We start from the raw sequence: 27,722 nt of genomic DNA, 5'->3' as shown, positions 1-27,722 counted from the left end.
CCTGTTAATCGCTGGCTGCCCCTCCACCGCCCCCACCGCCCCCACCACCGACACCGCCGCCTGCGCTACCTGGATGAAACAGCGGCTTTACGGTGTGTTTAGTTCCTGTGGCATTAAAACGGAGAGAGAGAGAGAAAAAACAGCGATTAAAACTGCTGAGGTTTCGCCATCAACCCTCTGCTTTCATCGTGCAGTGCTCACTGCCCGGGCAAGTGGACGGGACTGAGGCTGGGGAACCATGGCACTGCCGCCAGCTGCCCTTGCTGCCAGGGGGTTTCCTTCTGAAAATCAAATGGGAAAGCAATTACAGCTCATCCTTAGGCCCAGCTTTTGAATGCGAGTCTCCATTATAGAGCCCAAAAGGTGTGTGGGGGCAGAGAAAGGACAGAGGTGTCCTTGTCATGGGCCTCAGCCTTCTGCTCATCCCAATAGCCCTCGGGGTAACAATAAGAAATATTTTTGCAGTAGGAAAGTAAGCAACCAGCCGAAAGAGGAGGGCTCTGGGCCACATCCATCACACTGCGATGGGGCAGCAGCTGGTCCAGACTCGGGTGTAATTTGGGGAGGTCAGATGCACTGCCCCAAGCTGCGGGACAGCAACTCAGCCATCCTGGGTCCCCAGGGCACAGGGTGCTTGGGCTGGGCAGGGAGCAGATGCAGCAGCAGCCCAAGTGCCAGTCAGTTGTGCTTTTGTGATTCAGAACAGGCAGCATTTCTTTTTTTCCAGTGTTTTAAGGCTGCATTTGTGTTTGAATGCCAGTGGGATTTGTCAGTGGAGCCTAGGCAGTCCTCCACCCGTTTTATACCTTCTCTGTAAAAGCTTTGCATCCCAGCCAGGCTCTGGACAAAGCCAGGAACACAAGTGAGAGCAGGACTGATTGCTAAGGAGGAGGTTTCTCACAATTCTCATCGCCTGCCTAACCAATATTAGTCGAAGCCCATTGAGAGGGGGTTGGCAGGGCTCCCCAGTGGGTGCCGGGGCAGGGATGAAGCAATAGCCTGAGTGATGCAGGAAGGGTCCCCATCTGAAACGGTGACAGCCATGACATTCATGGATGGTGGTAAGGCACAGTGTGGTTGGATGCACACTAATGGGCCTTAAAGCTGAGCAGTAACTAAAGGCCCTTGCATGTCCAAGCCACAAAGCCAACACTGACCTGGGCTCGTGGGGCAGCCCCTGCTGGCTCCCCAGCAAGTGGAGCTGGGCCAGTTTCTGCTCCCTGCTTACCCAGCTCCTGCAGGTGGTCTGCTCTTAAAATTGGTCCTTTTTTTTAACTATTTAGCTGCTTTTGCAGCTCCAGGATTTTATGGATGGAAAGCTGAAAGTAATTAGTGCCCCTCCCCCGCTTCCTGTTGGGAAAAGGAAGAAAAAAGCACACACAAGAGCAAACCCAAAACTTCCTGCCCTGCTTAATAATCAAGTAATGAGTCCAACTCGGCTGGGAAAGTCAGTTTATACTGGGCAAGCTCTTAATTAAAGAAGGGCCGAGCAGCAACTCTGCTCTCTTTTACAGCTGCACACATCCTCCTGCTCCCTACAATCCTTGGGAGAGGCAGAGTGAGCTGGATGCCAATGGCTGGAGGGAGGATGAAGGCTGAGGGCTGATGGTGTGCACTTTTACTCTCCGGTTAAAAGCAGTGTCCTAGAGATGGAACCGGAGAAATGCAGGGGGAGAAGGACAGCACCTGGGAGGGGCAGGTGGCATAGCCAGCTGCACTGTCCTTGAAGCACCCCAAATTCAGAGGTGGTTGGCAAGGTGCAAGGCAGGTGGTTTGGGCCATTGGGGCAATTTCATAACAGAAATCCTAGAAGTGGGTACCTTGGGTATCCTGGAGCACCTGCCTCTCCCTGGCTATGAGTATGCAGGGCGCAGCCCCACCTGCACTTGCTGAAGGGCTCTGTGGTCACAACAGGATGTGTCACCTTTGCTACCACCCACATCGGGTCACTTGCCCTGAGGCTCAGCTCACTGAGATGCCTGGTGCTTTAGCCATCCCCGGGAAGGCCCAGGAGTCTGCCAAATAGCTGGAGTCAGCTCTACCACCCCCACTCACCGCCCCAGTCCCCCATGCTGCAGCACAGACCTGCTTCCCTGGGAGTATTGAGGAAGACGACCAGACTATGGGTACTCCAGTGGGAGAAGCAAACACCCAAACAGGCAAGCTGGGAGGCACTGCACCCGCGGCACTCTAGTCCTTCGTTTTCCCCCCCCCCCAAGCTTGCATCATCTCCCAGCTGCCCCCTCCCCAGCCCCAGCACTTTGGCAGGAACTGACTCAGCCTGCCTTTTCCTCCCCTGCTCTGCAGATCCCCTCCTGTGAATGCCACTTGCTGTTCACCTGCAGCCAGAGGCCAGGAGTTCAGGGTAAGAGCCAGAGAGCCGAGTCCAACATCCCCACCCAGCCCCTGTAGCACTCCTCATCCACACCTGCAGCTGCATATTCCCCCTAAGCACCCACATAGACCCCATTATAAATTAGCCATTTTATTGAATATCAATAAACTGTATATAATTATATAAAAAGTTTCATCAGTACAAAATTGTGGCACAAAAATATAAATACCAGTGTACCTTTGAAATGTAAACATCCTCTTTGTAATGATTCCATGAAAACAATGTCCAAAGAAAGATGCATTCAGGAGGCACCTGTCAATACCCATAAATAGGGCTTTTGGCACACACCTGTCGATGGGCAGCCTTGGGACAGGCCACCATTGTATTGGCTGACAAGTGCCTGCTATTAGTCACAGTTCTCTTGAAAAGCAGTTGTTAAGAGTCATATTAACAGGTGCTTGAGTGCATAGCTGCTCTGTAAACAGGGTTGGTGTTTGAAATGGCTACCCATGCCTTTTATGGACACTGTTAATCTCGCAGGCATCGCAAATTGTCATTGTGCTGGGGAGAAGCAGCTGCTTCACAACTACTGGGATACTGTATTATTGCATAGTTACACCTTCTACAGGCGGCCTATATACACTCGAGGTGGGGGGAGGAGGGAGGTTAACATTTTGTCCTTCATTTAAAAAAAAAAAAGTTTGTAAGAGTTACCAAGTGGTTATGGTAAAACAAAACAAAACCACACAACAAAAAAAACCTCAACCCCCCACAAGCTACATGGTCACAACATTTGACATGGGTGGTGAGGTCAGGGTGCGGGTCCAGCCCTGTAAGGTGCCCAGAGGCACCTGCTGAGGATTGCAGCAGCAGGTCAGCCTCAGGGCCGCACCCCTGAGTTTCACTCATGCTTTGCACTAAAGTCTTGTCCTGCACCCTCAGACGCTGGGATTGGAGAAGGATCAATCCTTCGTGTTGCACAGGAGGCACCGAGCAGGAGTGTGAGAGTCCTGAGGACTGGAGTAGCTGCGTAGCCCAGTGCGCACCGTGATGGTGACGGAGAAAACTAACTCCTACAGAAACTAGTTACAATATTGGGATTGGCACGGCGAGAGGTCTGGGGGAGCAGAATCCTCAGCGAGAGCCAGAGCAGCCTGTCTCCTCGTGCTTGTGGAGCAGGGACATACGGGAGAAAGTCCGGGAGCAGGTTTTGCATTGGTACTTCTTTACATCTGAATGGGTCTGCAGGTGGGCTCGGAGATTAGAGCGGTCAGCAAAGGCCCGGTTGCAGTGTGTACAGGAAAAGGGCTTTTCACCTATAGGACAAAGAGAAGCGCTCCCAATTAACCAGTGCATCAACACACAGGGAATATCAAAGGAGGAGCCATTCATTAGCCAAAGTTTGTGAAGAGCCGAGTGAAAAGCAGAGCAGGCTGTTACTGTTGGGGAGTAAGGTATGTGCATCAGGCTTGGGAATTTCCTACTCCCTGAAAAGACTCTCCTATGAACCACGGAAAATTAATGCAAGCAGCAAGACAGTTACAGTCACAAACGAAGAGGCGATATTCGTCTCCTGCCTGGAGCCAGGCGAGCCGCTCGGGAGCAGGAAAGCCAAGCGCTGTGTTAATTATATCATAGCAGGCAGCGGCGCGGAGGCGCCAGCCCAGGGTGACTGTAGCTATTTCCTCCCGAACCCCGCGCTCCCCCTTCTCCACCCAGCAGCATTCAAAAGCCTGGCCAGGGCGAATTCCTCCCAGAAAGCCTCTTTTGGAGGCAACAAACGCGTATGCTCAATTGGGAAAGCACAATTAAGTCTTCCTGGCTTCCTTCAGACCTCATCTCTTTACTACGTTAAGAGAGTGTGAAATCAGTGCCAAGTAACAATTACACTGTCTCCGCAGCTCCACAAAGGATGCTCGGGAGATTCATTGTACAGCAGCCACGGTGCTGGGGTGGGCTGCAGCTGCGGCACCACGAGCCACGCCAACAGGTGCCAGGGGTGGTCGGCCCCGTGCCCCCAGCACCTGCTCACAGCCTCACTGCGGTGCAGCTCAGCAGCGTGCTTTGAGCTGAGCAGTGGTTGGAGACCAGAGTGTTGGGCAGCAGGGGCTGGGGCGCTGCCCTGGGTGGCAACCTGGCTAGGAGCCCTTGGCATGGACAGAGAGGGATGCTTCAGGCATGGCGATGCACAGGGAGGGAGCCCTCCAGAAGTCTCATAGCCCCAGTTTGTGAAGCATGTGCTGTCACGCCGCGGCCGGTGGGCTAGCTCGCAGGCAAGCACAGCACTAACAGCAGCAGCACGCATTTGCGAGCTGAGCCTTGACCCCGCACTCGGGTCCAGCCAAGAGGATATTTAAAGGACATTTCAGAAAGATGTACCAAGGGGGTTTGGGAAGCCCTTATCTTTCCAGATAACACCCAGCCCTCCGATTTGCTGGGGGCTGCAGAGCTGGGAAGCAGGACGCGATAAGGGAGAGGGGCAGGACTCAGCATTACCGGTGTGCGTCCGGATGTGGCCCTGCAGCAGCCAGGGCCGGGAGAAGGCCTTGCCACACATCTTGCAGACGCAGGGCAGTGTGTGGCTCCGGATGTGCATCTTGAGAGCCCCCAGGCTCACGTACTCCTTCTCGCAGTACTTGCAGCTGAAGGATTTCCTGGCCTGGGCGTCGCAGTGCAATTGCTTGTGCTTGGAGAGCCCGGCAAAGGTGGAGTAAGCCTTGGCACACTGGGCGCAGCGGAAGCGCTCGGCGGCAGCAGGGGCCGAGGCTGGGCTGGGGGGGCCGGAGCTCTTGCCTTCATCATCCTCGCTGGAGAGTGCCGTGAGGTCCAGGGCAGGGGCTGTGCCCCCCGCCGCCTCGCTACCCGGGCCACCCGGGAAAAGGCTGGAGAGCAGCCCCGCATCCCATACCAGCGGTGGGTAGTAAGCGCCGGGGCCGAGCACCTCAGGCGGGGGGATGACGGGCAGCGGGCAGGTCTCGTACAGCAGAGGGGCGGTCAGCACTGTGGGAGGCAGCAGCTCTCAGCGGGGACCCGATGCTCCCCGTAAGAAAGGGAGCAAAGGGCCCCCGGATCAACCCCCGTGGGTCTCCGCAGTAACATCAGGGCAATGGGACCCGGGACCCAGCCCCCAGCCTCCCCATGTGAACCTCGCGCACAACCTCAGAACCGGAGTGGCAGAAGGACCTCCGACTTCCAGGGGACTGGAGTCCCAGCCCACCCCAGGGCAGAGAAGAACCTATCCCAACGCTGTTCGTCTTGCTGCGAGGGACAGGATAGAGGGGACCCTACGGTCCTGCTCCACTTCATAACGAAGAGCTCCCTGTGCCTATTGCATAGGGGAGCGTCCAGTGCTTCTATCCCTCTTACGCCCCCCCCCCCCCCCCAGGGTACCAGGAGGCAGCTCCGCATCCCGGGCCACAGAGGATCCAGACTCCATCCTACCCAAGATGCATAGAATTGTGGAGAGAAAAAAAAATCCCAAACGAACAGAAAACCATCAAAACCAAACCATCCCTGCAAAAAGTCTGTCAGACACCCACCAACTCCCGTGGGGAGGCATAAGGGGATCCCGAAGACCCTCCACCACCACGCCCAATCGTGGCCCGTCCCGCCCCGTCCACGCACCAGCCTGGCTCTCTAGCTCGCTGTAGTTAGGCTTCTTGCTGGCCGAGAAGTGCTTCTTCACCAGAAAAGAACGCGGCATCTTGCAAGCCCGGGGCCGCCGCCCGCTGCGGGGCGGCCGTGCCGCCGCGCCCGTTAATATGGGCCCGCGGCCGAGGGGGCGGTGCGGGACAGAGTGGGGGCGGTGTGGGGCCGCCCCCGAGCCCCGGAGCCAATGAGCCAGGCGGGGCGGGAGCCCAACAGGTGTCGGCCCCGGGGGCATGGCCGAGCCGCGGGGATTGCCCGGGTCTCCGCTTCTGCGGGACGGCTGCTCTGCTTGACTGGGTGTAGGCGCGGAAACCTCTTTTACCACTGCTGCTGCTGATGAATGAGATGTTTCTGTCTTCCTTTCAGTGTTTGCCTGTGCCCGAGCCGAGGGCACCTGCAGCCGCATGCTGGCAGAAGGCTCTGCACCGAGAGGGTGACTCCCGGGCACCCTATGCGTGGATGTCCTGGCCGCTGCCCCACTGTTGAGAACTGTGGTGCAGGTTAGGACAAGCCTCCGCTACGCTCCGAAGCACTGCTGGGACACAGCCCAGGGCACGCTTCAGCTCGCCGCAGGCTGTCAATCCTCTAAAACAAGAACTTGTGGAGGAGTTCTTGCTGGCTCCCTTACCACGAGAAGGGTCAAGAGCACCTGCCTGGACATGCTTCTCAGTTTTGCTGGGCAGGTTTCAGGGAGCACAGCCCCCTAGTAAGCTGGCCTTTGTTTTTCCTGTCTTTCTCCACGGGTATGGCAGTGTGGGTCAGTCCCAGACGGGCACATGCTTCGTTTGGCTTCCTGCTCCCCGTCGCCGCTCCAGCTCACGGGATTTCGCGGCTGGAAGCGGTCAGGGCACGGGTCCAGGCACCTGCTGCAGGAGCCGCGGCTCAGCTCCGGGCAAAGACAGCTGCTGAAGGGAGGAGGAGGAAGAAGACCTGCTGGGAATGCCTCCTTACTCTCAGCCGGCGTCCTGCTCTGCAGCTCAAAAACCGGCTGGTGGTGTTGGGCACTCATGACTCACCCATCACATACCCGCCAGCCCCTGCTGACCACACATTACTGTTTAGCCACAACCCACATGAAATGCAGAAGTGGGGAGCAAAGCTTTCCACTGGCACAGCTGCAGTGCAGGGGACTGAGCTCACTGTCAATCTTTCCTCAGGGCAGGAAGAGCTTGGAAATCTCATCCTGCCAGCTACATGTGCCTGCAAACTCTTCCCACGAGGCCACGTGCTCTAGAGCTGGAGCCATCTCTCCTTTACTGCAGAACTGCCTGTGTCTTTCAGCAGGTGCTTATTTGCACTGCCTATCCCAGGATCAGTCTCAGTTCAGAGGAAAATGTGCCCCTGAAGGATTTGGGGGATGCAAATCACAGAGGCCAGGGTCACCCCCTTTCCTGTGCGGGCCTGGAGGTACAGGGCTGTGGTCCAAGCACAGCAGACTGGGTGCTGCTGCAGGTGCCTCTCCCAGAACCTCCCTGGTGCTCCTTTCATACTCCTCTACCTGCCACGGATGTGGAGTCGCCATCCCTGGGGCTGTTCAAGGCAAGATTGGACGTGGCACTTGGTGCCATGGTCTAGCCTTGAGCTCTGTGGTAAAGGGTTGGACTTGATCTGTGAGGTCTCTTCCAACCCTGATAATACTGTGATACACTGGGGATAAGGAAACCAGCTAGGTGGTTGTCTTTCATGAAGCAAAGCCTGCTCCACTATTCTTTCTGAAATGTTAATAATCAGACTTGTTCCAACCACTGCACGTGGAAAAAACCTGTGTGTGCTGGGGGGGGGGAAATTGAGATCAAGGGAGAGAGTGACCTGACCTGCCTGCGAGCCAGAAAGCTACACAGGATAGAGAGCAGGAGATGGGGGCATGGGGTAGGGGGGGGATATTCTGCAATGATTCACGGATTGGAAATGGCTGTGGTTTCTTAGCTGTCCCAGAGCCCCAAGGCAGTCCAAGCAGCCCTGCCACTAGCCCATAACACAGCTCCAGCCCGACACCTGCATGGACTGGCCCACGGAGCTCACTCAAACGCACAGGCTAACCACCTCCAGAGCAGCAAGGCAATTGCAAATTCTCGTTACCTTCTTTGGCCCCATGACTACACAATGCATCGCAAATATCCTGCTGCAGAGCAAAGCTGCTGTTGCCAAGGGAGGCTGTGGAAGGGCAGAGGAAGTCCTGGCCATAAGGTGCGAAAATTAGGTGTCCACCCTCAATGCAAGATCGAAGCAGCTCTCCGAAAGCCATCGCAGGCGCCTGTGCCCGGGACAGGAGGGCGGCTGAGCTTCAGTCTCTCCAAGACGCACGACCTCCCTCTGCTGTCGGCACTCGCCGAGCGGCAGCGCTCCGCCGGCGCCGTTTGTTCTCTGCGCACTCGCCGTCCGTGAGGGAACAGCACTGCCCAGGGGAACGGAACCAGCTCCCAGGTGCCATACTTCCCTCCCCACCCCCCCGCCCCCGCCGAGCTTGAGTACTAAGTAATGATAGAACAAACATGAGAAGTCGAATAGAGCCCCAAACCTGGTTTTCACTAGGTGCTGATTCTTTTCTGGAGTTTTGCAGAGGGAGTGGGGAAGAAAAACTTCAGCAGTTCTGATTTACATCACCTGGAGGATCATGTAGTTTACTCATTAAAAAAGCTGCATTTGAAGAATGAAGCTCAGACCGTTACAACAATGACACACGCTGCATCAGAAAAACACAAAGCAACCCCCCACTCTCAAAACAAGCAAATGCCTTGTTGCACCAAAGAAAAGCTTTAGGACTGTGAGCATATCCTTCCTGCTTTCCCCTGACTTAACATAGACTTGCTATTGCCTGAGAGACAAACCCTTATATTGGCCTTACCAGTGGACATCCAATCTAGCTGGTCAAAGATCTCAAAGCAAATGTGCTGTGCCTTTATCAGCTGACATCAGGCTCCGGCTTATACCATCAATGCTTTATTAAAGATGGGATCATTTACAAGATCTTATTCCTCAGGATGACGACCAGAGGGATTTATTGCTGTAATTCCAGATGAAGCTAGGCCTTTGTGTTAGGCAAGTAATGCAGACAACAATTTATCAGACCTATTAAGGCCAATCTGTGACTGGAGACAGATTCATTAAAAAAGAAAAAAAGCTCAGCTGCAAGCTCCTCTCCTCCCCTTCTGTCACTCTGTGTAAATTGTCCTCCCAAGGCTGACTCCCTGTGCCAGACACTGAGAATTTTGCAGGTCTGAGGTGACCCGATTGCATTATCACCGACAATGGGCATCTGCTGTGACTACAGTATCAGCTGCTGACGAGGTGAGAGCAGCTCTAGTAGGGTACTTCACTCTTCGGCTGCAGCAGTCACTGCATTCAGAAACCCCAGACTAGCTCATTCTGTAAGGCTGTTCCCCCCCCCCCCCATCACGAGTTTTTGCACATGAATGAGATGAATCAAGACTATACACAGAACACACTCGCCTCTCAGCAGAATGTTTTTCAATCAAGTAGCAAATATCGGTAACACATACCACTGTGTCTGCAAACAAGTTTGTACTTGTTAAGTCCAAGTCAGCATCATAGAGACGCAAAGCTCTTCAGCAGCTGGAGTAGGTGGAAGCCTATGGCCAGGTTTACTTCTCGGCAGTTCTATGGGTGCTCATCATAGCAGATGAATAGTAGTGCTGACGATTCTGCTGTTAGCAAGCTAGCAGGTGCCAGGGTATCACCCCTTACTCAGACTGATGCAATCAAAGCAGATCTAGCATGCATTTTCTAGTCACTACTTCACAAAAGGTACAGCCCAAACACAATTCTCAGGTTATAAATTGATGGAAATCAACCCCAAGTTTTGCAGTCAAGCAATGGACTGCAGAGTAACAAAGAGCTGCACAAGCAGCTTGTGCAAGCCAGCCTTCACTTTATTTGTAGTTACCTCAAATGAGGACAACACAAGGATGTAAACATCAGATTTCACAGCTAGTTCAATTGCAGCTGTAGGAGATAAAAGACTCCAAAGTCCTAGTGGAAAGTCACACTTTCAAAATCTGCTAATTTAGCTCCAGGAGGAAGAAATGGCAAAGGCTGACACAAAGATAGGTTTTTATAAATTAAATGTACTTTATTTGTAACTTGTCTTCAAAAGTCAAAAACGTGACAAAGTAATTGCTCAGAAACTTCTAGCCGCTCCTTAAATATTGCATGGAAGTGCACTTAGAATAGTAGCAGAAATCTAGATTCCCATCATGGGCACCACCTAACTGTATTCTAACTAGAACTCACAAATCTCTGTTCAATCACTGACACATTGTAATCTCTTCACAGAGAGACTCATCGAGTGTTTGGGGTTTTTTTCTACAATACTTTTGAGATTCCTCGTGCAAGACTGAGCTTCCAGTCACCAAACCTTAAGGACAAGTCTGTAATAGCCCATACCAAGTCAGGGAAAATAAGCTAAAACCAAGTTGAACTTAAAGTTGTCAGCGGCCTGATTGGATGTGAAGTTAAATCAAGAGGTTTTAGCCAGGGTGCGCTTCGTTGTTTTAAGGGTAAGGCTATGCTGCAGTATAACAACACCGAGTTTACTGATCAAATAAATTAATTAGTAGTCAATTCTGTGGTGGTGCAGGTCCACTGCTCCAATTAAACATGCTTAAATTCGACTAGACATCTCAACACTACTGTGATTGACAAGTTCTGGTCAGGTGTTTTATATTATCAGACCTTAGTATCTTGACTGTGCAGTTAAACTGGAAAGGAAACGCTATAGTGAAAAGTGTAAGCTTGAATACAGAGTATCCATTTACCACAGATACTGCAATTATCATCCTGCTTCCTGGGTTATACTTTACTTTTTCTTTGAAAGCTACACCTGCAAACTATACATATAATATCATATGGAAAACAATCTAAGTACAGCTTCAGCTACTTCAGCAATATTTAAATGAAGACCAGGAATTCAAAATACCTGCTAAAATCTGTAACGCAGCAAGGCAGTGCCATGCAAGTGCTACAAATTAAGTTTTGCTACCAGCTTTCCTGAAGGGATGGAAAAAAAAACACTAGGGCTATATACAAAAAATTTAAATAGAAAGCAGAGGTATTGAAAAAGACAACTTCTGATTCACCCTATCAGCATAATAAGGCTTAATATCACTAGAAAACCAGTTTCAAAACCAATCAATCATAAAGCCAGTAAATATTAATCATATTTCCTAAGATAGTTAAAAAATGATGCCTTTTAACTAAGATGAACATTAAAGTTTATTTTTCAGCCTAGAAATTACAGTTGAAGTATGGGAGAAAGTAATACTCATGCACAGAACTAAAATCTTTTGAACTAGTTATCTATACAGGTGCAAAGACTTGCTAAGGAAGTTTGTGAATCGAAGACTCATACTGAAGATGTTTTCCATATAGGTGAGAGGCTGTGTCTTAAGAATTCAAACACTGGGAAACATGAAATCACAGGCATCATAGGTCACTTCAAATAAGAGGTGGTGTGACAGTTACAGTTAGCACCTAGAGGTCTCACTAAAGGAAAACAGGTACAAATACACCTCTCATACTATCATTTAAGATATGTAAGTGAGATTGGCAAGAGATTAGTTATTAACTACTATAGGCCATTCCACTTAGAACATTTGCTTTTAGACAAATGAACACAACTGCAAAAATGAACCAAGGAATAGGCAAGGAAAACAGGTTTGTGCCCTCCATGTTGACCTACAATTAACCTTAGTGTGAGGCAAGTAAGAAAGTTAGGCTGGTAGAGTTGAATGGCATATATCATATAACAAAAGACTGAGTGGCACAGAAGTATCAAACCAGAATCTGAAATTGAGATAGAGATTAAAAAGTATTCCATATTTCTAGATGCCTGAGATCTTGGACTGTACAGGGAAAAGTGTGAGGATGTTGGGCATTTCCTCCTCATGGAAGCTTGGTTTTACAGTTAATCTTCTAGCTGGCTCATTTATCCCTTAAAGAACGGATCAAAACCTGTGCCATCATATCATCTTCATCAGCATCATAATCCTACAAACAAAGGGCACAGAAATTCTTTTACTGCAACAGCCAAACTGGTTAATACAGCATCAAATAAGAACAGGGGGGAAAAAAGACAGAAAAAAACCACCTGCCTTGCCAATAATCCAATGTCTCATTGTGATATCACAGATGAGATACAGGGTAGTGGCTATGTAAGAAGAGCTAGGGTTTGAGTCAAACTGCATTCCAAGGGTGAGGAGAAACATACCACAAAAGTGTCATAGGAAAAGCGATGTCGTCTTTGAAGGTGCTCCATGAAGTTAGCACTCCTGTAATTTGGATCTCCCCATGGCATTGAGGCACAAATTGGGCACACCTTCAAGAAAAACCCAAACAAGCCAGTGAAGCCCAAACAGTTAAGTGCTTTAACATCTACGGTAGGAAGGGCAGGACAGAGACAGCATGGAAGACTGAAGCTTGAGGTTTGTGACAATTGCTATTCTACAGGCAAAGTGATGTCAAATGGTTTGCTGGGACATTTAATACAAAAGCCTGAGATAGCTGAGTAATTTCAGTTCATGTCTTAGATCTCCAAAATGAAATGGCTTATTCTTCCTCATTCTAAAAATTAGCATTGACTATAGCTGTTCCTTGAGATTTCAGCCTTTATTTCTCAGAAATGGAGAAGCTTCCTTGATCTAATTTGTAAAGATCACTTCTCTCCAACCAGAGAAAAGAAAAAGGAGCTTTTTAAACAACATGAAACTTAAAAAAATGGAAGTTTCAAATTCAGTTTCACATTTTGCAACTCTTCTTGCATGAAAGGGAGTATCAGCAGCTAAAGACCTCCAGAATGCTATACTACTTTTTGCAGGCCTTTTTTTCCACAATAATTTGTCTTTTTGCTGAAAACAGCAGAGGGAAAAAAATGACATGTTTGACACTTCAATGAGATTATTAATTTGATGTTTGCTACTATGCCTAAATAACTCTGAATGTCTGCCATTTTTCAAATATGAAAGGAGGATGTGACCTAGCTGCAAGAGGAATAGAGACAAGTTACCTCCAGAGAATGTATAAAAAAAGGAACATAAAAATTATGTAGAAGTTAAATGCATGAAGAGCATACCCACACTTGACTTGAACAAGAATAATTATAAATATGTACTTAACTTCAAGAGTAAGTCTCTAATTGTTTCAAAGGGATTTAAGACTAGACTTCATTGCAATTCTTGCACCAAGACTTTTTATTACCACTTGTTTTGCATCCATGCTGTGTAATGTTTTGCAGTGTTCAACTAGTCCTTCTTGATCAAAGTTTTTCTCGCTGCAATACGGACAAGGAAAGGTAAAGCGATTTGGGAAGTTCCTGATTGGGGGAGAAAAAGAGATTATTAAAAACTGTAACTAAGCTCAAAAAGTAAAAAGTTCAGATCTTAATACTCAAAAAGTGTCTCATCAGCTCTTCAGAATATAAATTATTCAAAGCAATCCCCTTACTCAGTGCAACAAAGACAAGCTCCATTTACAAGCTGTTAAAATCTTATCAGCTTGAGGAACTCTTATCCATACTTATACAAAATGATCCTGCTTCTGCAAATGTGATAAATACCATTTATCACCCTGGGGTTTGGTTTTTGTAAATGAAAAAGGTACCACCCAGTATGCCACAATAAGGGCAAGGGGTCATGCTCCCTCCCAGCTTCTTGTGTCTCCTTACTGGCAGAGCACACCAGACTGCAAAATATGCAAGTTAGGATAAGCACAATGAAAACGTCAGCATCTTATCAATGTTATTCTCACAGCAATCCAATACAACACCACGCCAGCTACCAGGAAAAAGTATTAACTGTTTCAGCTGAAACCAGGACACGAACAATCAAGAGACAGAATGTTTCAACTACAAAACATCTACTTTTACTGAGTGCCCTAATCTTAAAGATCCTTTGTGCATGGACTACACAAAGTCCAGAGCAGCTTGCCTGTGCTCATTTAGCTGCAGGATTAAGGCTTAGTTTTGAACTATGTGAAAAGATTAAACTAATTAACACCCAAACTGAGCAAAGAGGTAATGTTTGCTTTTACTTCGATTTTGGGTTTTGTGACAAAAAAAGACAAGAAGCTCCAGAGAGCAGCTAGTTACCTGGTGTTGTGAAGTGGTTCTTTAGTGACAGCTTTCACACCCTCCATTATATAATTCTGGTACTTTGAACAAGAAGCTGCATGGCTACGCATCTTGGAGAGATACATCTGTGCAGACAACAATGGCATAGCAAGGTTAAACTATTTGCTCTTACTTTTACACTTCTAAGCAAGAGTAGCAATGAAAACAAAGCAGCTTATCTGCAGCCACTGCTAAACCAGGAAAACCCAAATATTTCAGCTGGCGAGGCAGAAAGCTTTGAGATTATAGATTAGCTAATCTGTAACTTTGCTGCCTGTAATATTTTTTACAAACACACTGTTCAGGACAGCTCACTTCTCCTTACCTATCCTATAGTATTAAAAGGCTGACATAAAGGCCTGTTTACCCAGTTGCTACGAAGAGACAGTGAATAGAAAACAATTTGACTTTTACAACAGATCTTGCTGTAGATTGACTGCTGCTTAAGTACTTTATGAAAACACAAATTTACAGTAAAGAAATAAGTAACTCGAGGCACTAGAATTTTCTGTCAGCCAGAATAAAAAGAGGATAGAAACACTACCCAGATATAAGAAATGAAACTAACTGAACTGTTACCCTCATCTTAGTGTCTGATCATCTTTTTCTTCTGCCATTTGCTCATCTATTTTCTTACACATACAATGAATGTCAAGAACTTTACCAAGAGAAGAGAAGCCACAGGAAAGATGTCATATAAAGTATTCACCATGCAGCTTACAAACAGTAAGCTTATGGAATACATCACCCATATACAACAGCTTTGACTCTTAGCTATTTCAAACAAAGCAAGCAAATCTCTGGTGAAGAACAGAGAGATCACAATCTAAAACTTGCATTTACTGTTTCATTACAGTGCTCCTCCCACAGAGATGTGTCCACATAAGCAACTTCAGAAGCAGTATTTCACTATAACTTTAAAAAGCAGTACTTTAATTTGAAATTTACTGACTAGTCTTTGGGTGCTAGCTGTAGAAAATATCACCAGCACTTGTCAAAACAAACATTTTGATCTGATCCTGGAGAAAGCTGAGGAACAAGCACTTTAATTGCCTCTAAGGAATACAGCCAAGTGGGTAGACCCCATGCACCTGATTGCCAAATACTTTCATACTTTTTTATTGCAGCCATTGCAAGTGGTTTCGGTTGTTTCAATTTGCTTTTCCAAGTCCAGAGCTCTGCTGCCAGGCGACAGAGTGCTGCGACAAACTCCACAAACTGGCTTCTTCGGCTTAAGACATTCCTGCAGGCACGGCGTGCAAAAGCTAGAGCGGGAGAAAACCACAAGTTGGTGAGAACTGAGAGCCCTCCCATGCCTTCTGCCCGCAGCGATAGCAGTCTCAAGAAATGACAGCAAACAAAGCGTCAGCCTGCTGACACCTGTGCATGAAGAGGAGCAGGACACTAGTAGACACGGTCAGTGTTACCAGCTTTTGGGCTGTTCCTCCGCTTGCACGTCTTCCATAAGGAAACGAAATCAAAAGTGAAAGGCTGTCAGGCTTTTTACCCCGATGCCTTTTGTTGTTGTTGTTTTTCTTTTGACGAAGGGTCCAGGCCACCCTAAAGCCACTGCTCCGATGCAGCCCTCGCCGAGAGGCAGCCCTCGCCGAGAAGGCGGCGGCCTTGCACTGCACGCCCCCCCCCCTCCCCGGCGTCGCCCCGCTCTCGGGGAACAAAAGCGGAACCCTGCCGACAGCTGAGCCCGGCTCCTCCCAAGGCCTCACATCCCCCGGCTGAGAAAGACGCCTCCAGATCCAGCTCCCTCCGAGAGCCAAAAGGGCCCCGAACCACCGTCGCCGCCACCTCCAGCACCGCTAAAGCCCCCGCGCCGCCGGCATCCGCTCACACGTGTCCGCAGGGCACGCGCACCGGGCTCTCGTACACCTCCAGGCACACCGGGCAGGTGAAGCGCGACAGCGGATCCTGCCGCCGCTCCGGAGAACGGGACGGGCCACTGGCGGCCACCGCCATCTTCCGCTGCCGCGCCGCGCCCCGCCCTGCCGGGCAGCCAACCGGGGAGCGGCCTGTGCGCAGGTGCTCCCCGGCCCCTGCCGCCGGGACGCCGCCCACCGGGAGGCGTGGCCACCCAAACGGGCGTGGCGGCCGCGGCGTGGTTAGCGGCGTCCCGCGCAGTGGGGGTGCTCGGGGGCAGTTCCGAGCGCATGGGAACCCAGCTAGGGACCGGGGTGTCGAGCGAGCAGCGTGCTCAGCACAGCATCTCTATCAGTGGTAGCTCAGCGCCAGGGCGAAGAGCTGCGGGCAGCCGTGGCGGAGCGGGTACTTCACCGTGGGCCAGTCCTGTGCATGTGCACCCGTTCGGTTGCTAGCTGCGTACCAGCGGTGCGTGGCTGAGCAGCAGGACACGGTGGCGTTCTCTCCTTCCGTTACCATTAAGACTGCTGTGCCTCTGGAGAAACGCTCAAGGGAATGGCAATGCAGCTGTTAATGACTGCCAGCGCAGTGTGAAAAACGGCTGAGCGATCGATCTCCGCCGCTGCTAGCGCATCACCATCCCACAGCAGTGAAACGGCACTTCATTGCCTGGCTCCGTGCCTGCTCTCCGCTTTCTCACGGCATCGATGGATCGTTCAGAGCAGGCTTTTAAGGTCATCAGATCCTTGTGGCCTGGCGGCCCGCGGGTTTCCCCGACCGGTGCAACTGCATGACCGCACGCCGGCAGCCCCCGCCGCCCCGCGGGCCCGGAGCGCCTCACCTCGCCCCGCCCCGCCCCGCCCCGCCTCGCCCCGCCCCGCGGCCGTGACTCGCCGGAAGCGTCCTGCGGCAGGAGGCGGTGCCCCGCCCCCGCCATTCACTTCCGGGGCGCCGCTGTCAGCCGCCCCCTCCTGCTGGCTGCCGGCAGCCCCCGTGCCCGTCCCGGGAGGCCTACCCGTGCGGGCCGGCGTGTCCCGCCGCTAGCAGCCGGCAGCTCTTCCGGGGCGATAGCCTCTCCTGGGACGCTGCAGGAGTGCGAGAGGGGTCTGCAGTCCGCATCCGGGTCACTGGGCGCTTCCGGCAGAGCGGCCGCGGGTCCCGGGCGGCGGCGCGGCACGGCACGGCACGGCACGGAGCGGTGAGGCACGGGCTTGGCCTGCGTTGTTAGAGGGCTCAGCCGGCCCGGGCTGCGGGCCCTTGACGCAGTGCTGGTGGCCGATGGGAAGCAGCGGCGGGGCGGCCGGGGGGACGTGGGCTGCGGCGGGCCGGCGGTCGCTGCGCCTCTTTACCGGTACTGCAAGAAGTGAATGCTGGGCTGGCCCCGGGTCCCAGTGGTCAGTGAGTGCTTCTCACAGTGGGAAGATCGAAGGCGTTGTCCCGGAGCCGTGCCTGCGGCTCCTCTCACCGGCCAGCCCCGCGTCCCTGCAACAAGTGTGTGCATGGGAACCGAGGAGCCACACGGCTCCGAGCGAGTGTTGGTTTACGTGTGCCCTCCGCCTTCCGTGTGTTACGGCCTGACATTCCTTAGCGATGCGCTGTGCTCTTGTGCTGCTAAATAGCCTTTGTATTTGGGATAGTTCTCTTTGCAGATGTTGGGTGCGAGCCTGGCCTTCCTGGTCTCCGTAGTATAGTGGTGTAAGAGGTTGTATCTAGCCTCTGTTTCTCCTGCTGCTCTGAAGGTTGTTGTGTGACTGCCCTGCCTAGCAGTCCAAGGTAAACAGTGGTTGGTTCCCTCAGCTGAGGTTTTGACCCAGGAGATTGGTAAAACCGGTTTTTTTTTGGTCTCATACCATAAACTGTATTCTGATCAGATCACCTTATTTAAAAACCCTTGAGGTGTGTAGTCAGTAATTTGCACCAAACCAGTCTCCTTACCTTATCTGTTCTGCCAGCCACTGTGCTTCTTACAACTATATTTATCTGTGCCTGCTCTCATGCTGAGGTTTTTACCGAGCCTTGTAACCATGGCTGTGAGCTGTTCAGAGCTGGGTGGGCTGCCTGGGATAGGGATGTTTTGCTTCTGGAAGCTGTGCGTGCAGAGGAGCAGCGCTGCGGGGGCTGGCAGGGGTGTCTGGTGTCTCGCGTTTTGCTTTTCGGCTCTGTGAGCTTTGACTCGTGCACAAACCGCAAGTTAAAGTCAGCCTAGCAACGACTTTAAGTGTCACAGTCTGCAGGGCCTTAATGAGGGACTTTCATTTGAGGACTCTCTTAATCCTGATGTCTTGTGCATGTAACCAGAGGCTTTTGTTTAGTAGCTATTAACAGTGGCGGTGGAAGAACTGTAATGCTTCTTCCAGCTCCTTGTCAGCACAGGATCATTTCTTGTCCTGGGGGTGTATTACTGATGTGCCAGACAAAGATCTTTCTCTGAAATTCTCCTGTGGAGCTCTTCTTGCTGAGAAACAGACGTTCTGTTGTCTTTGCCACAAGCTTCATCTTGCACAACTTGAGGAAAGATCTCTGGGAGAGAGAAGGCTTTATGCTGTCCCTTATGCTCAGATGTTAATTTAGAACTCCACATTTCCTGTGATTCACAGCTTGTCTCTTGACATTGGTGCAATTTCTGATGATGGAAGAACCTAGAGCAGTGTGCCTGGGAGCAGAAATCGAGCTGCTGGTTAACTTTTCCTACATGGTGGTTTCAGGGGCAGTGTGGCCAGCAGGACAAGGGAGGTCATTCTTCCCCTGTACTCAGCTCTGGTCAGGCCACACCTTGAGTACTGTGTCCAGTTCTGGGCTCCTCAATTCAAGAGAGATGTTGAGGTGCTGGAAGGTGTCCAGAGAAGGGCAACAAAGCTGGTGAGGGGCCTGGAGCACAGTCCTGTGAGGAGAGGCTGAGGGAGCTGGGGGTGTGCAGCCTGGAGAAGAGGAGGCTCAGGGCAGAGCTCATTGCTGTCTACAACTACCTGAAGGGAGGCTGTAGCCAGGTGGGAGTCAGTCTCTTCTCCCAGACAACTGGCAACAGAACAAGGGGACACAGTCTCAAGTTGTGCGGGGGGAGGTCTAGGCTGAGTATCAGGAGGAAATTGTTGCCAGAGAGAGTGATTGGCATTGGAATGGGCTGCCCAGGGAGGTGGTGGAGGCACCGTCCCTGGAGGTGTTCAAGAGAAGACTGAATGGGGCACTTAGTGCCATGGTCTGGTTGATTGGTTAGGGCTGGGTGCTAGGTTGGACTGGATGATCTTGGAGGTCTCTTCCAACCTGGTTGATTCTATGATTAAGCACAGCCTTTCATCAAGTAACATTAACTGCTAGGCTGCTGATTTTTTTGTTGCTGTTTGTTTTCCTGGTGTCTTGGTTGTTGGTTTAGGTTTTGGTTTTTCCCTTGTATTATGGCTCCTTTGAGTCAGTTAAATTTTGCTTTTAGTAGTGATTTTCAGTTTAACAGGAGTGCTGTGGGGGCATTGATCACTATTCTAGCAGCTGCAATTAATACTGTGTGGAAAGTCTTTTCTAAAATGCTATTTTGGATTGACTGCAAATGAAACACTGCATTGATTTCTCCCACCTCTCCTTCTCTTAGTTTACAGTTGGGAATTCTGTAAAGGCTAGATTGTGTTTTTATTAAAAAAAAATCAATAGCTGTGGTCTGCTTTTCAATCACAAGTTCCCCAGGCAGTGGAGATGGACTCTGGCTTGACAATTCCTTTGGTTTTGGTAAAGTAGCATTAAGAAGCTTCTTTTGTTATCAACTTTTTCTGTGCAGTATGTGAGCTCAGTGAGGTGGAAATGTAGATCAGCATATATCCAAAAGCCACTATCCCTGCAAACAAAAGCATGCCTGATGTAAAACCAGAAATTATTTTTCTCTGTTCTATTAAAGCAGCTAAAAATGGAGGTGTAGCCTTTTTTGTTGAAAAGATTACAATTCTTTGCAGCTGCCAGCATTTGCCTGAAAGTGTGGCTGTAGCTCAGCCATCAGGGGAATGTGTTCCCTGTAGGAAGGCTGCAGAGCTCTCCCAGCACAGCCACAGCCTGGATGTGCTGTCAGGTGCAGTGTGAGTGGCAGTCAGAAGCTCAGCAACTGTTAGAAATGCAAAGTTAATTAATCTACTGACTCTAGGGACAATCCTGAGACACTAGAGGAAAAAAAAATAGATATTTTCCCAAGTTCAGCAAAATGAAAGCTCTCTGTGAGATTTCTTAGTCTTTAGATCACTGTGCAGGGAAAAGGAGAAAAGAGAGCAATCGATTAAAATAAAGTTTGTGTAAATTGTTTGAACTGGAAGAGCAAAATAAAAGAGAGACCCCAAACACCTTTAGTTTTTTTTACCGTGAGTTACTTTTGTCTTGGTTCCCTAAGCTGAGAAACTCTGGGCTTGAGCCTGCACTGGCTTTATGGTATGCTACTCGGTGCTTTGCTTGGTGTAGGTTTGCTGTGCTGTTTGAGGCAGATATTTGGGAGCAGAGAACCACAGTGGTTATCAGGACAGCAGCATTTCTGTGCTCTTGTGCCTTTTCAGAAACGTAAAGAGGCTGTTGTGGGAGCTGCTGCTCTGTGAACCATTTTATAGAGCGCTGCAAAGCAGCTAGATGCTGTGGACAGCTGGGATTTTATGCAACTGTGATGACTTGTCTTTGTTTTCAATTTTTCATTCCAGAAGAGTTGCTATTGCTGAAGATTCTTAATGCCAGACACTCAACCTGCTGCTGAATAACCATGAAAGAGAGGAGGTAGCTGCCCATGTGCAAGATAAAACCCGATTTCAATGGATACAAAATACAAAGACGATTTGTTTAGGAAGTATGTACAGTTCCACGAATGCAAGCTGAATGCCTCTGACAACAAGCAGCGTCCTATTAACGATGAGTACTTGCGAGTGGCAGCGGCAGCCTTACTTTGCCTTCCCAAAATTGATCCCTTTTATAGATTCCGGTTGATAAAATTTTATGAGATGGCTGAAAACTCGCTGAGATCTGTGAAATCCTCAAGTTTACATTCTCTCCATAATGCATTCAACATGCTCGAGACAATTGGGATTAATCTCTTTCTTTACCCCTGGAAAAAGGAGTTCAAAAATATTAAGGTAAGACATTTTATGTGAGAACATGATCTCTTTTTCTTCTTTTTAACACATTCTGTGAGTTTTCTGTATTCTGTGTAAATTTCTATGCAATTTCCTGTTTCTATGTGAAATAAGGGGAGTTTTGCTGCTGAGAGTATCCTGAGACAAGGACAAGTCCTATCTGCATTTCATAATGTAACTGTAAAATGGAGGAAGAGCTTATTGAAGCTTTTTGGTAGCCTACCCTGCTCTTCATACCTAGGAGGTGCTTTCACTGGAGTGAGTGATTAAGTTTGATGGTTTTTGTCTCGCAGCAGCTGCTAATGGAGCAAAGTATTTATGGCCAATGCATGCTTTTGAGTGGACGCTTTGCTGAGGTTTTCACAAGTTACATGGTAACTGTAAAAGAGCTTCTCTGAAATAATTGTTTCCAGAGTATCTTTTATCTACTTATCAGTTCTCAATTCATGAAGTTTTGATTTTAGTGTCCTTTCAAACTGTTTACCTATGCCAGGATCTCAGAGGGAAAGCAGAAACTTGTATATTGCTGAACTTGGCTGCTAAAAGTCGGGTAGTGAGCTCTCTGCTCACTCTGACTGACTTATTTTCAGTTTTATTCTTTACCTGTTCTTACATGATTGTTGTATTGGGTTGGATTTGAACCCTAACAAATTGGAATTTACCTCCTGAAGTAAATTACCAAACAAACTCGGAAGCAAAATGAAAGTTTAATTTACAAAGGTGGACTAAATATACTATTTACTTATACTAAATAAGAAGTATAAAAGGCAATAAACACATACAGGATATGTTTATATGTATTTGCAATTTAGCAACAATACAAGGACCCCTTTGTACAATAATTCATCTTTTTCCCCCTCTCTGGGCTGTCCAGAGGGACTGCTAAACAGCTTCTCTCTGGTACCTCAAGAGACACAATATGTGAGTCAGGAGAGCCAGCAGAAGGTCAGAAGGGAGATAGGAGAGCCAGGCAAGCAAGTAGAGCCGTGGAGAGCAAGTGAAGAAAAGGGCCAACTGGGCAGAGAAAGCATGTGCTGCCAAGTATAAATCATTCAGCAAACAAATGGGATGATAGAAATGTATCAGTTGTTATTATTCTGTGTCCTGTCCCTAGCTTTATACCTTTTACTCAGAAGTCCCTAGAAAATTCCTATTCTTGTTTGCAGTTAGGAACAGTGTTAACTAACAGTGTTAGTTCTAAATCACCACAATTGCTCAAAACTGCATTCAGTAATGAATGCTGCAGGTGACTTATAAAAACAGTTCTGAGACTTGAAATCTGGATAAAAACACTGCTGGTGTAGGTGTCTAAAGTCACTTGCAGGTAGTGATGGGTGGGTTTGTTTGTTCTTCTTGAAAAGGCACTACTTTAGCAGAGAATTTGAACATTATTAGAACACTTGAGAGTTCTATTTCCCCAAGGGGAAACCTTTCTTCAAGATGTATCCATAAATCTTCACTGTTATGCTTAACTCCTGGCCTTTAAAATGTTGGCTGATCCATTGAGGGTACCTCTTGATCCTCTTCCAGTACTGACTTTGGTTGTGCACTCTGGATCCAGTACTATACAAAGATGTGATGTGCAGGCTACTCTGGGCTGTAACCCAAACCAGTATGAACTGTGGTAAGAACATCCCTCAGATATAACCCCTGTGTTAAGGATGTTTCAATTTGCACACTCCCATCTTTGGTTTTGAAGCTTTTTTAGTAGAACTCCTTGATGTAATGCAAAATTAAATAAGATATTTGAAACTGCATAGTAACAGTACACAAAAAAGTGCACACCTCAGATAAACTTAAGGGTGAACTGAAGAGGACTTTGGTATTCCTGCAGTAATTCCAAGTTCCTGTTATCTCTAGCTAGACCCTCTCCAGAGGCAATACATGAAATCTCTGCTTTTTTGCCTTTCATGGCAGACTCGCTTGTGAATGTGAACATGTCTGGTATACATTAAAGTTACTGTCAGTGTATAGCACAGTGATTTAAATCAACAGGGAGGACATTATGCTAATCAGGATTTCGATTTGAATGAAAACTCTCCTACTTTGAATATGCCTCATGCAGAATTTCCATCTGCTGAACAGGAGGGATGCAAAAATGGAGTTCGTCTTGCCATTAGAGCTGCGTGTGTTTGCTGTTGTTGTTATATTTAATTATATAGTATCTGTCACTGAGCTATCGGAGCATCAAGTCCACCACTGAATTTGTAACCTACTTTTCCTTTTATCCCCCACCCACCCCCTTAGACCTACACTGGACCCTTTGTTTATTATGTAAAGTCTGCTCTAACCGAAGATGATGTAAGGCAGATTTTGAACTACATGGGCTATGTCCAAGAACTGGGAACAATGTATAAGCTCAAAGAGCAGGTTGATGCCATTCAAGTGAAAATGGTCTCATTTGAACTCTTTTTGGCCAAAGTGGAATGTGAGCAGCTTCTTGAAATTCACTTGCAAGTGAAGGAAAAAGGTTATTCAGAGATTGATGTCATCAATGAACGAAAAAGCAGCAGTGAAGATGTCAGAGGCTGCTCAGAAGCCATGAAGCGACGTGCAGAGTGCAAGGAAAGCTTAAACACTTCCATGGCGCGGATGGTACTCCAGAAATCGGCCAGTGAACGGGCCTCTAAAGATTACTTCAAGCCAAAGGTGAGCAAGGCTTCGAAATCAGTGGACACGTATGATAATTATTGGGAGAGTAAGAAACCACCTTTGATGAGCTCGCTGAGTCTCAGGAAAGAGCCAATTTTAGTTGACGCGGAAGATGACATTAAAGATGAAATTATCCGTCCGTCACCCTCTCTTCTGACAATGTCGAGCTCCCCACACGGGTGTTCAGATGAATACTTGCCAACTTCATCTCATCACAATGGCATGCTAAGAACAAATGTCCCTTACAGCTCCTATTTTTCTGCTCAAGAGGACTTAGATTTATACACTGATCCCGATTCTAGAGGCGTGTTGAATTTTAAGAGACAAGAAGCTATAAAGCCTGATGTATGGCTGTTAAAAAGTGATGCCAACCCTGTTTACCACAAACGCACCCACCTAGCCAAAGAGACAGCTTCCCTCAAGTGCCAAAACTGTGGTGTACCTTGTGGCACTTCTGTTTGCCAAAAGTGTGACAATCTGTTCAACTCCAGGCAGGAATACCCAGCAGTCAAGCAGAGCACCTACTCAATCAAACCACTTCCAAACGATGGCTTGTCTCCTGCCTCTGCTCTGAGGGAGAAATCTCAGTACACATCACAGACTCAGAGTCAAGAAAGAGCTGCTCAGTTCAGTTCAAAATCCAAACCTTCAGGCACCTCACGCTGCGGCTTCTGTAACCGGTCTGGGGCTGCCAACACGTGCACCTTTTGCTCCAAAGTCTCGTGTGACACTTGCCTCAATGCTTATTACTATGATCCCTGCTGTAGGAAAAGTGAGCTCCACAGGTTCATGCCCAACAATCAGTTAAACTATAAATCATCCCAGCTGTCCCATGTCGTTTACAGATAGGCTTAGTTAGTCTGTTTTGAGGGGAAGGAAAGGGAGAGGGGAAAGGGCTATCTTAACTGATGTTCTGACTCCACTGAGAAGATACACTGACCTCTAACCAAAATGACACGTCCAAATGCTTGGAACCATAGTTCAGTGCCAGTTCTTGATTTTTGTGGCTTCACAGATGCTGCAGGCACATTAGATTTCATGCTGCTATAATTTAGGTAACACCTAAATGATCATTGCTTTTCAGTATAAATGGGGGAGAAGAGCACATTTTGCTTTAAAACTTGGCAGCTGTTGTACTTTAGACAAGTGACACCACACTTTTCTATTACATAGCAGTCATCTCCTTGCCCAAATAAAACTGTGCAAGGCTTGAAAATGAAACCTAAAAATTACTAAGATTCTTGTTTTCTATGAATGATGAAACCACTGCCAGTTTTTGATAGAAGTATGACTTCAAATTGTGCAGGTGGTATGTGAACGGCTTCTTTGGCCAACAAGGACTCTTTTTTGGGGGGGAGGGTGGGGTGTGTGTGTCTGCATTTCTTGATCTCCCAGATGCAAACACCACAGCGTCTCATCCTTTTGTCTTTATGTTTCATCCTTCTGCTCTTATCTCCCAGTTGTTGATCTCAAGCTTCTATAATCTGAACCTGGACAATCTGTGCTTTATTTTCTGGTGTTGCCAATATCATCCTGCTGGGGTTTACTGTATGGTAGTTTGAAAAAGGTGAACCCGTTATTCATGTCTCTTCAGTTATGCTTAGAGTTTTGTCCTTCCCAAGGAGTCCTGGTTTTCTTTACTTCCTGTTGCTTGTGTATTGAGTACTGTTCTTTGTACTGTAAATAGGTAAATTTGAAACCGTTTATTTTTAATAAATATTTAATACTTTGAGTTCTTAAAAGTGGTTAGGATCATTGTAATGATGAAGTCTCTCTGGGTTATTTGTTCAGGTGACTTTTTTGTTTTCCTTGTACTGTATTTCATAGCTTACTATAGTCACTGTGGCAGAGATGTTCTTAGCTCTGATCAGCTTTTGGTTTTTAATCTGGCGCTTTTTTCTTCCCCTCTGATAAGGCTACCATTAGTCTAAGTGGAGTCTTGTCTAAGAACTGCAAGGTTGTAGTTCTCGGTGCATATTTTGCCTGTGTGGTTATGGAAACTGTGCTTCCAAATTCACTGCAAAGTCTGTAGTGTACTCCAGCAAGTAAAGCACTGGCCTGGGGAGAAATCAGAGCTCGTTTATGAGTCCTGTTAAAGTAAACTTGTGAGTTAGGGATGTGAATTGGATAATAATATTTCTCTGTGTTACTGTAGTGCAGAGGAAACCTAGCTGAGAGCCAGGACTCTGTTGTGCTAGACTCTGTACAGTTTGCCCCCCAAACAACACCTAAGAAAGTTTAGCTGTTTTGTTTTTTATTGAAACCCAAAAGAATCCTTCTAACTTCTTCCTTATTCCAAGTAGCTTGTTAGAACAAAGTATCAGGCAACCTAATCTGATGTGCACAATTTAATGTGTTTAAAATATTTGTAATGAAAAAACAACCTATAGCTGAGATGTAAACTATGTAGTCCACTTTGCACTAAAATTATTCACTTAGTTTTGGGTTTTTTTTAACACTGTTAGAGTCTAAGCTTCTAAACTATCCATTGATCCATGTGTGACAGAAACATGCATGAATGATCGTTTGTCTTTTTTTTTTCTGGGGGGGGGTGGGGAGGGCTTGAAGTAGGTAGAAGGGGAAACTATATAGGCTAATGTTGTAAAATAGCTAAAATAATTTTAGCCATAAATGGGTGTCTCAAAAGTGTTAATGGAAATAAGATGAAACCCAAGTCTTACAGAGGGCTGAGAACAATAAGTTACTGTACAGTTTGCACTAAGAAACAAAGTGAACGGTGTGTGTTTAGCCATCAGGGAAACTTCTGAGTCAAGCAGCTGAACCAGAAGGTTGCAGGCAGCTGTTGCCTTGCTGACCCTGAAGGCTGGGGTGAATATTGTTTTAGGTGAATGACTTTAAGGTTTTAAAAATCTTGTGTGGTTGTTTTTTTTTAAATATATATATATATATATATAAATATGACACAAATGTAGATACATTCTGTATATAGTGAAGAATTTAAAATCAATTTTACTATTAAAATACAGTCTAAGGGTGGTTTTCCTTTTGGTGGCTAATTTGGTTTTGTTCACTTTCTGAAATGTCATGCCTGTTTGGCTGCTCTACAGTGTATCTCCTAGTTCACTAGTTCAGTTTCCATATGGCTACTCACACTACAGTGAATAACTAAAACTGTGATGCCACGTAATTTTTACGGTGAACATAGCAGGGACTATATTTGCTTTGAAAAAGAAAAGTCCTGTGTATATATGTCATGGAATCCTGTAGTACAAAACTGTGTTGAAGTGATACCATGCTCTATTTTTGTGTATCTTACTGTATGAAGTTGCTGTGATTGATACAGTAAAATATATGCTAATTTAAAATGCAGGTGGTTTGCATCTGATTTGTTTAATTTATGTTTGGAAGGAATTAAAAAAATAAAGAGGCCTTTAAGAAAAGGCTAAACTCTTTTCTTAAAGTCGAGTGCATGTAGCTGTCTGTTTCACAACTGCATTTTGCATGCAGAAATGAGTTGGTGCACAGAGGTAATCCTGGGGGCGAAATGGTCTGTATGGTGAGCCTCAGCTTTGGGAGGTTGGTTGTACTGCCTGCAGGATGCAGAGCTTTTCTAAAAATGTTTATTTTCAAGTCTCAGCAGCATGACTCAGTTTGTTCCATAGGAGCTTGAAAGCCAATATGTCAGCAGTCTGCAGCAGGCAGACTAACGTGGGGTAGCAAGCAGGTTTCATGTGCAGCCTGGAGCTAACCTACATTGTTCCGTGTCGTCTGCACTTCTTTTAGCTGGCTTCCTGAGGAGCTGTGTGGTACTACTGGTGTACTTTCTGGCACTTCTGGCTGCTTTTTCATCCTGCTAACTCTGGAGCAGGATAATTTCTCAAGTTCCAAACTAGATTATTTTTGTTTGTTGTTTGTGTTAAAGCACATCAGGTGAATGCACAAGAAGTGACATTTCTGCAGTCTTCTAATCTTACAATCTGAGGTTACTAAAGTACCAGGGATGATGACGATAAAAATCAGGCTCGTGGTAACCAAACTATTCTTG

The 27,722-nt window shown here is 47.7% G+C and overlaps 3 protein-coding genes across 6 annotated transcripts; 1 reads left to right on the top strand and 2 right to left on the bottom strand.

Annotated features, from left to right (window-relative positions):
* Positions 1-2,469: 2,469 nt before the first annotated feature.
* On the bottom strand, positions 2,470-6,233 carry SNAI1 (snail family transcriptional repressor 1). The gene is made up of 3 exons (XM_064167565.1): positions 5,960-6,233; positions 4,832-5,335; positions 2,470-3,651 (listed from the first exon to the last, which is right to left on the bottom strand). The coding sequence occupies exons 1-3, from the start codon at positions 6,216-6,218 to the stop codon at positions 3,470-3,472; spliced, it is 945 nt and encodes a 314-aa protein (XP_064023635.1). The 5' UTR covers positions 6,219-6,233; the 3' UTR covers positions 2,470-3,469.
* A 3,815-nt stretch (positions 6,234-10,048) lies between these two features.
* RNF114 (ring finger protein 114) lies at positions 10,049-17,111 on the bottom strand. Of its 3 annotated transcripts, none has more exons than XM_064168087.1 (6): positions 16,993-17,111; positions 15,220-15,370; positions 14,085-14,191; positions 13,196-13,310; positions 12,210-12,317; positions 10,049-11,989 (listed from the first exon to the last, which is right to left on the bottom strand). In XM_064168087.1, exons 1-6 carry the CDS (start codon positions 17,094-17,096, stop codon positions 11,924-11,926), a joined length of 651 nt encoding a protein of 216 aa, XP_064024157.1. In that variant the 5' UTR covers positions 17,097-17,111; the 3' UTR covers positions 10,049-11,923. The 3 variants fall into 3 exon arrangements, with proteins under 3 accessions (XP_064024157.1, XP_064024158.1, XP_064024156.1); XM_064168088.1 differs by lacking the exon at positions 16,993-17,111 and adding an exon at positions 16,441-16,793; XM_064168086.1 differs by lacking the exon at positions 16,993-17,111 and adding an exon at positions 15,952-16,116.
* On the top strand, positions 17,080-27,046 carry SPATA2 (spermatogenesis associated 2). Of its 2 annotated transcripts, none has more exons than XM_064168084.1 (3): positions 17,080-17,175; positions 20,639-21,064; positions 23,312-27,046. In XM_064168084.1, the coding sequence occupies exons 2-3, from the start codon at positions 20,747-20,749 to the stop codon at positions 24,563-24,565; spliced, it is 1,572 nt and encodes a 523-aa protein (XP_064024154.1). In that variant the 5' UTR covers positions 17,080-17,175; positions 20,639-20,746; the 3' UTR covers positions 24,566-27,046. The 2 variants fall into 2 exon arrangements, with proteins under 2 accessions (XP_064024154.1, XP_064024155.1); XM_064168085.1 differs by lacking the exon at positions 17,080-17,175 and adding an exon at positions 19,873-20,035.
* The last annotated feature ends 676 nt before the right edge of the window (positions 27,047-27,722 follow it).

Source organism: Pogoniulus pusillus, chromosome 29 (assembly GCF_015220805.1).
Source record: "Pogoniulus pusillus isolate bPogPus1 chromosome 29, bPogPus1.pri, whole genome shotgun sequence".
Taxonomy (NCBI): Eukaryota; Metazoa; Chordata; class Aves; order Piciformes; family Lybiidae; genus Pogoniulus; species Pogoniulus pusillus.
The sequence above is the reverse complement of the archived record's forward strand: the minus strand, read 5'-3'. Positions and strand labels throughout refer to the sequence as shown.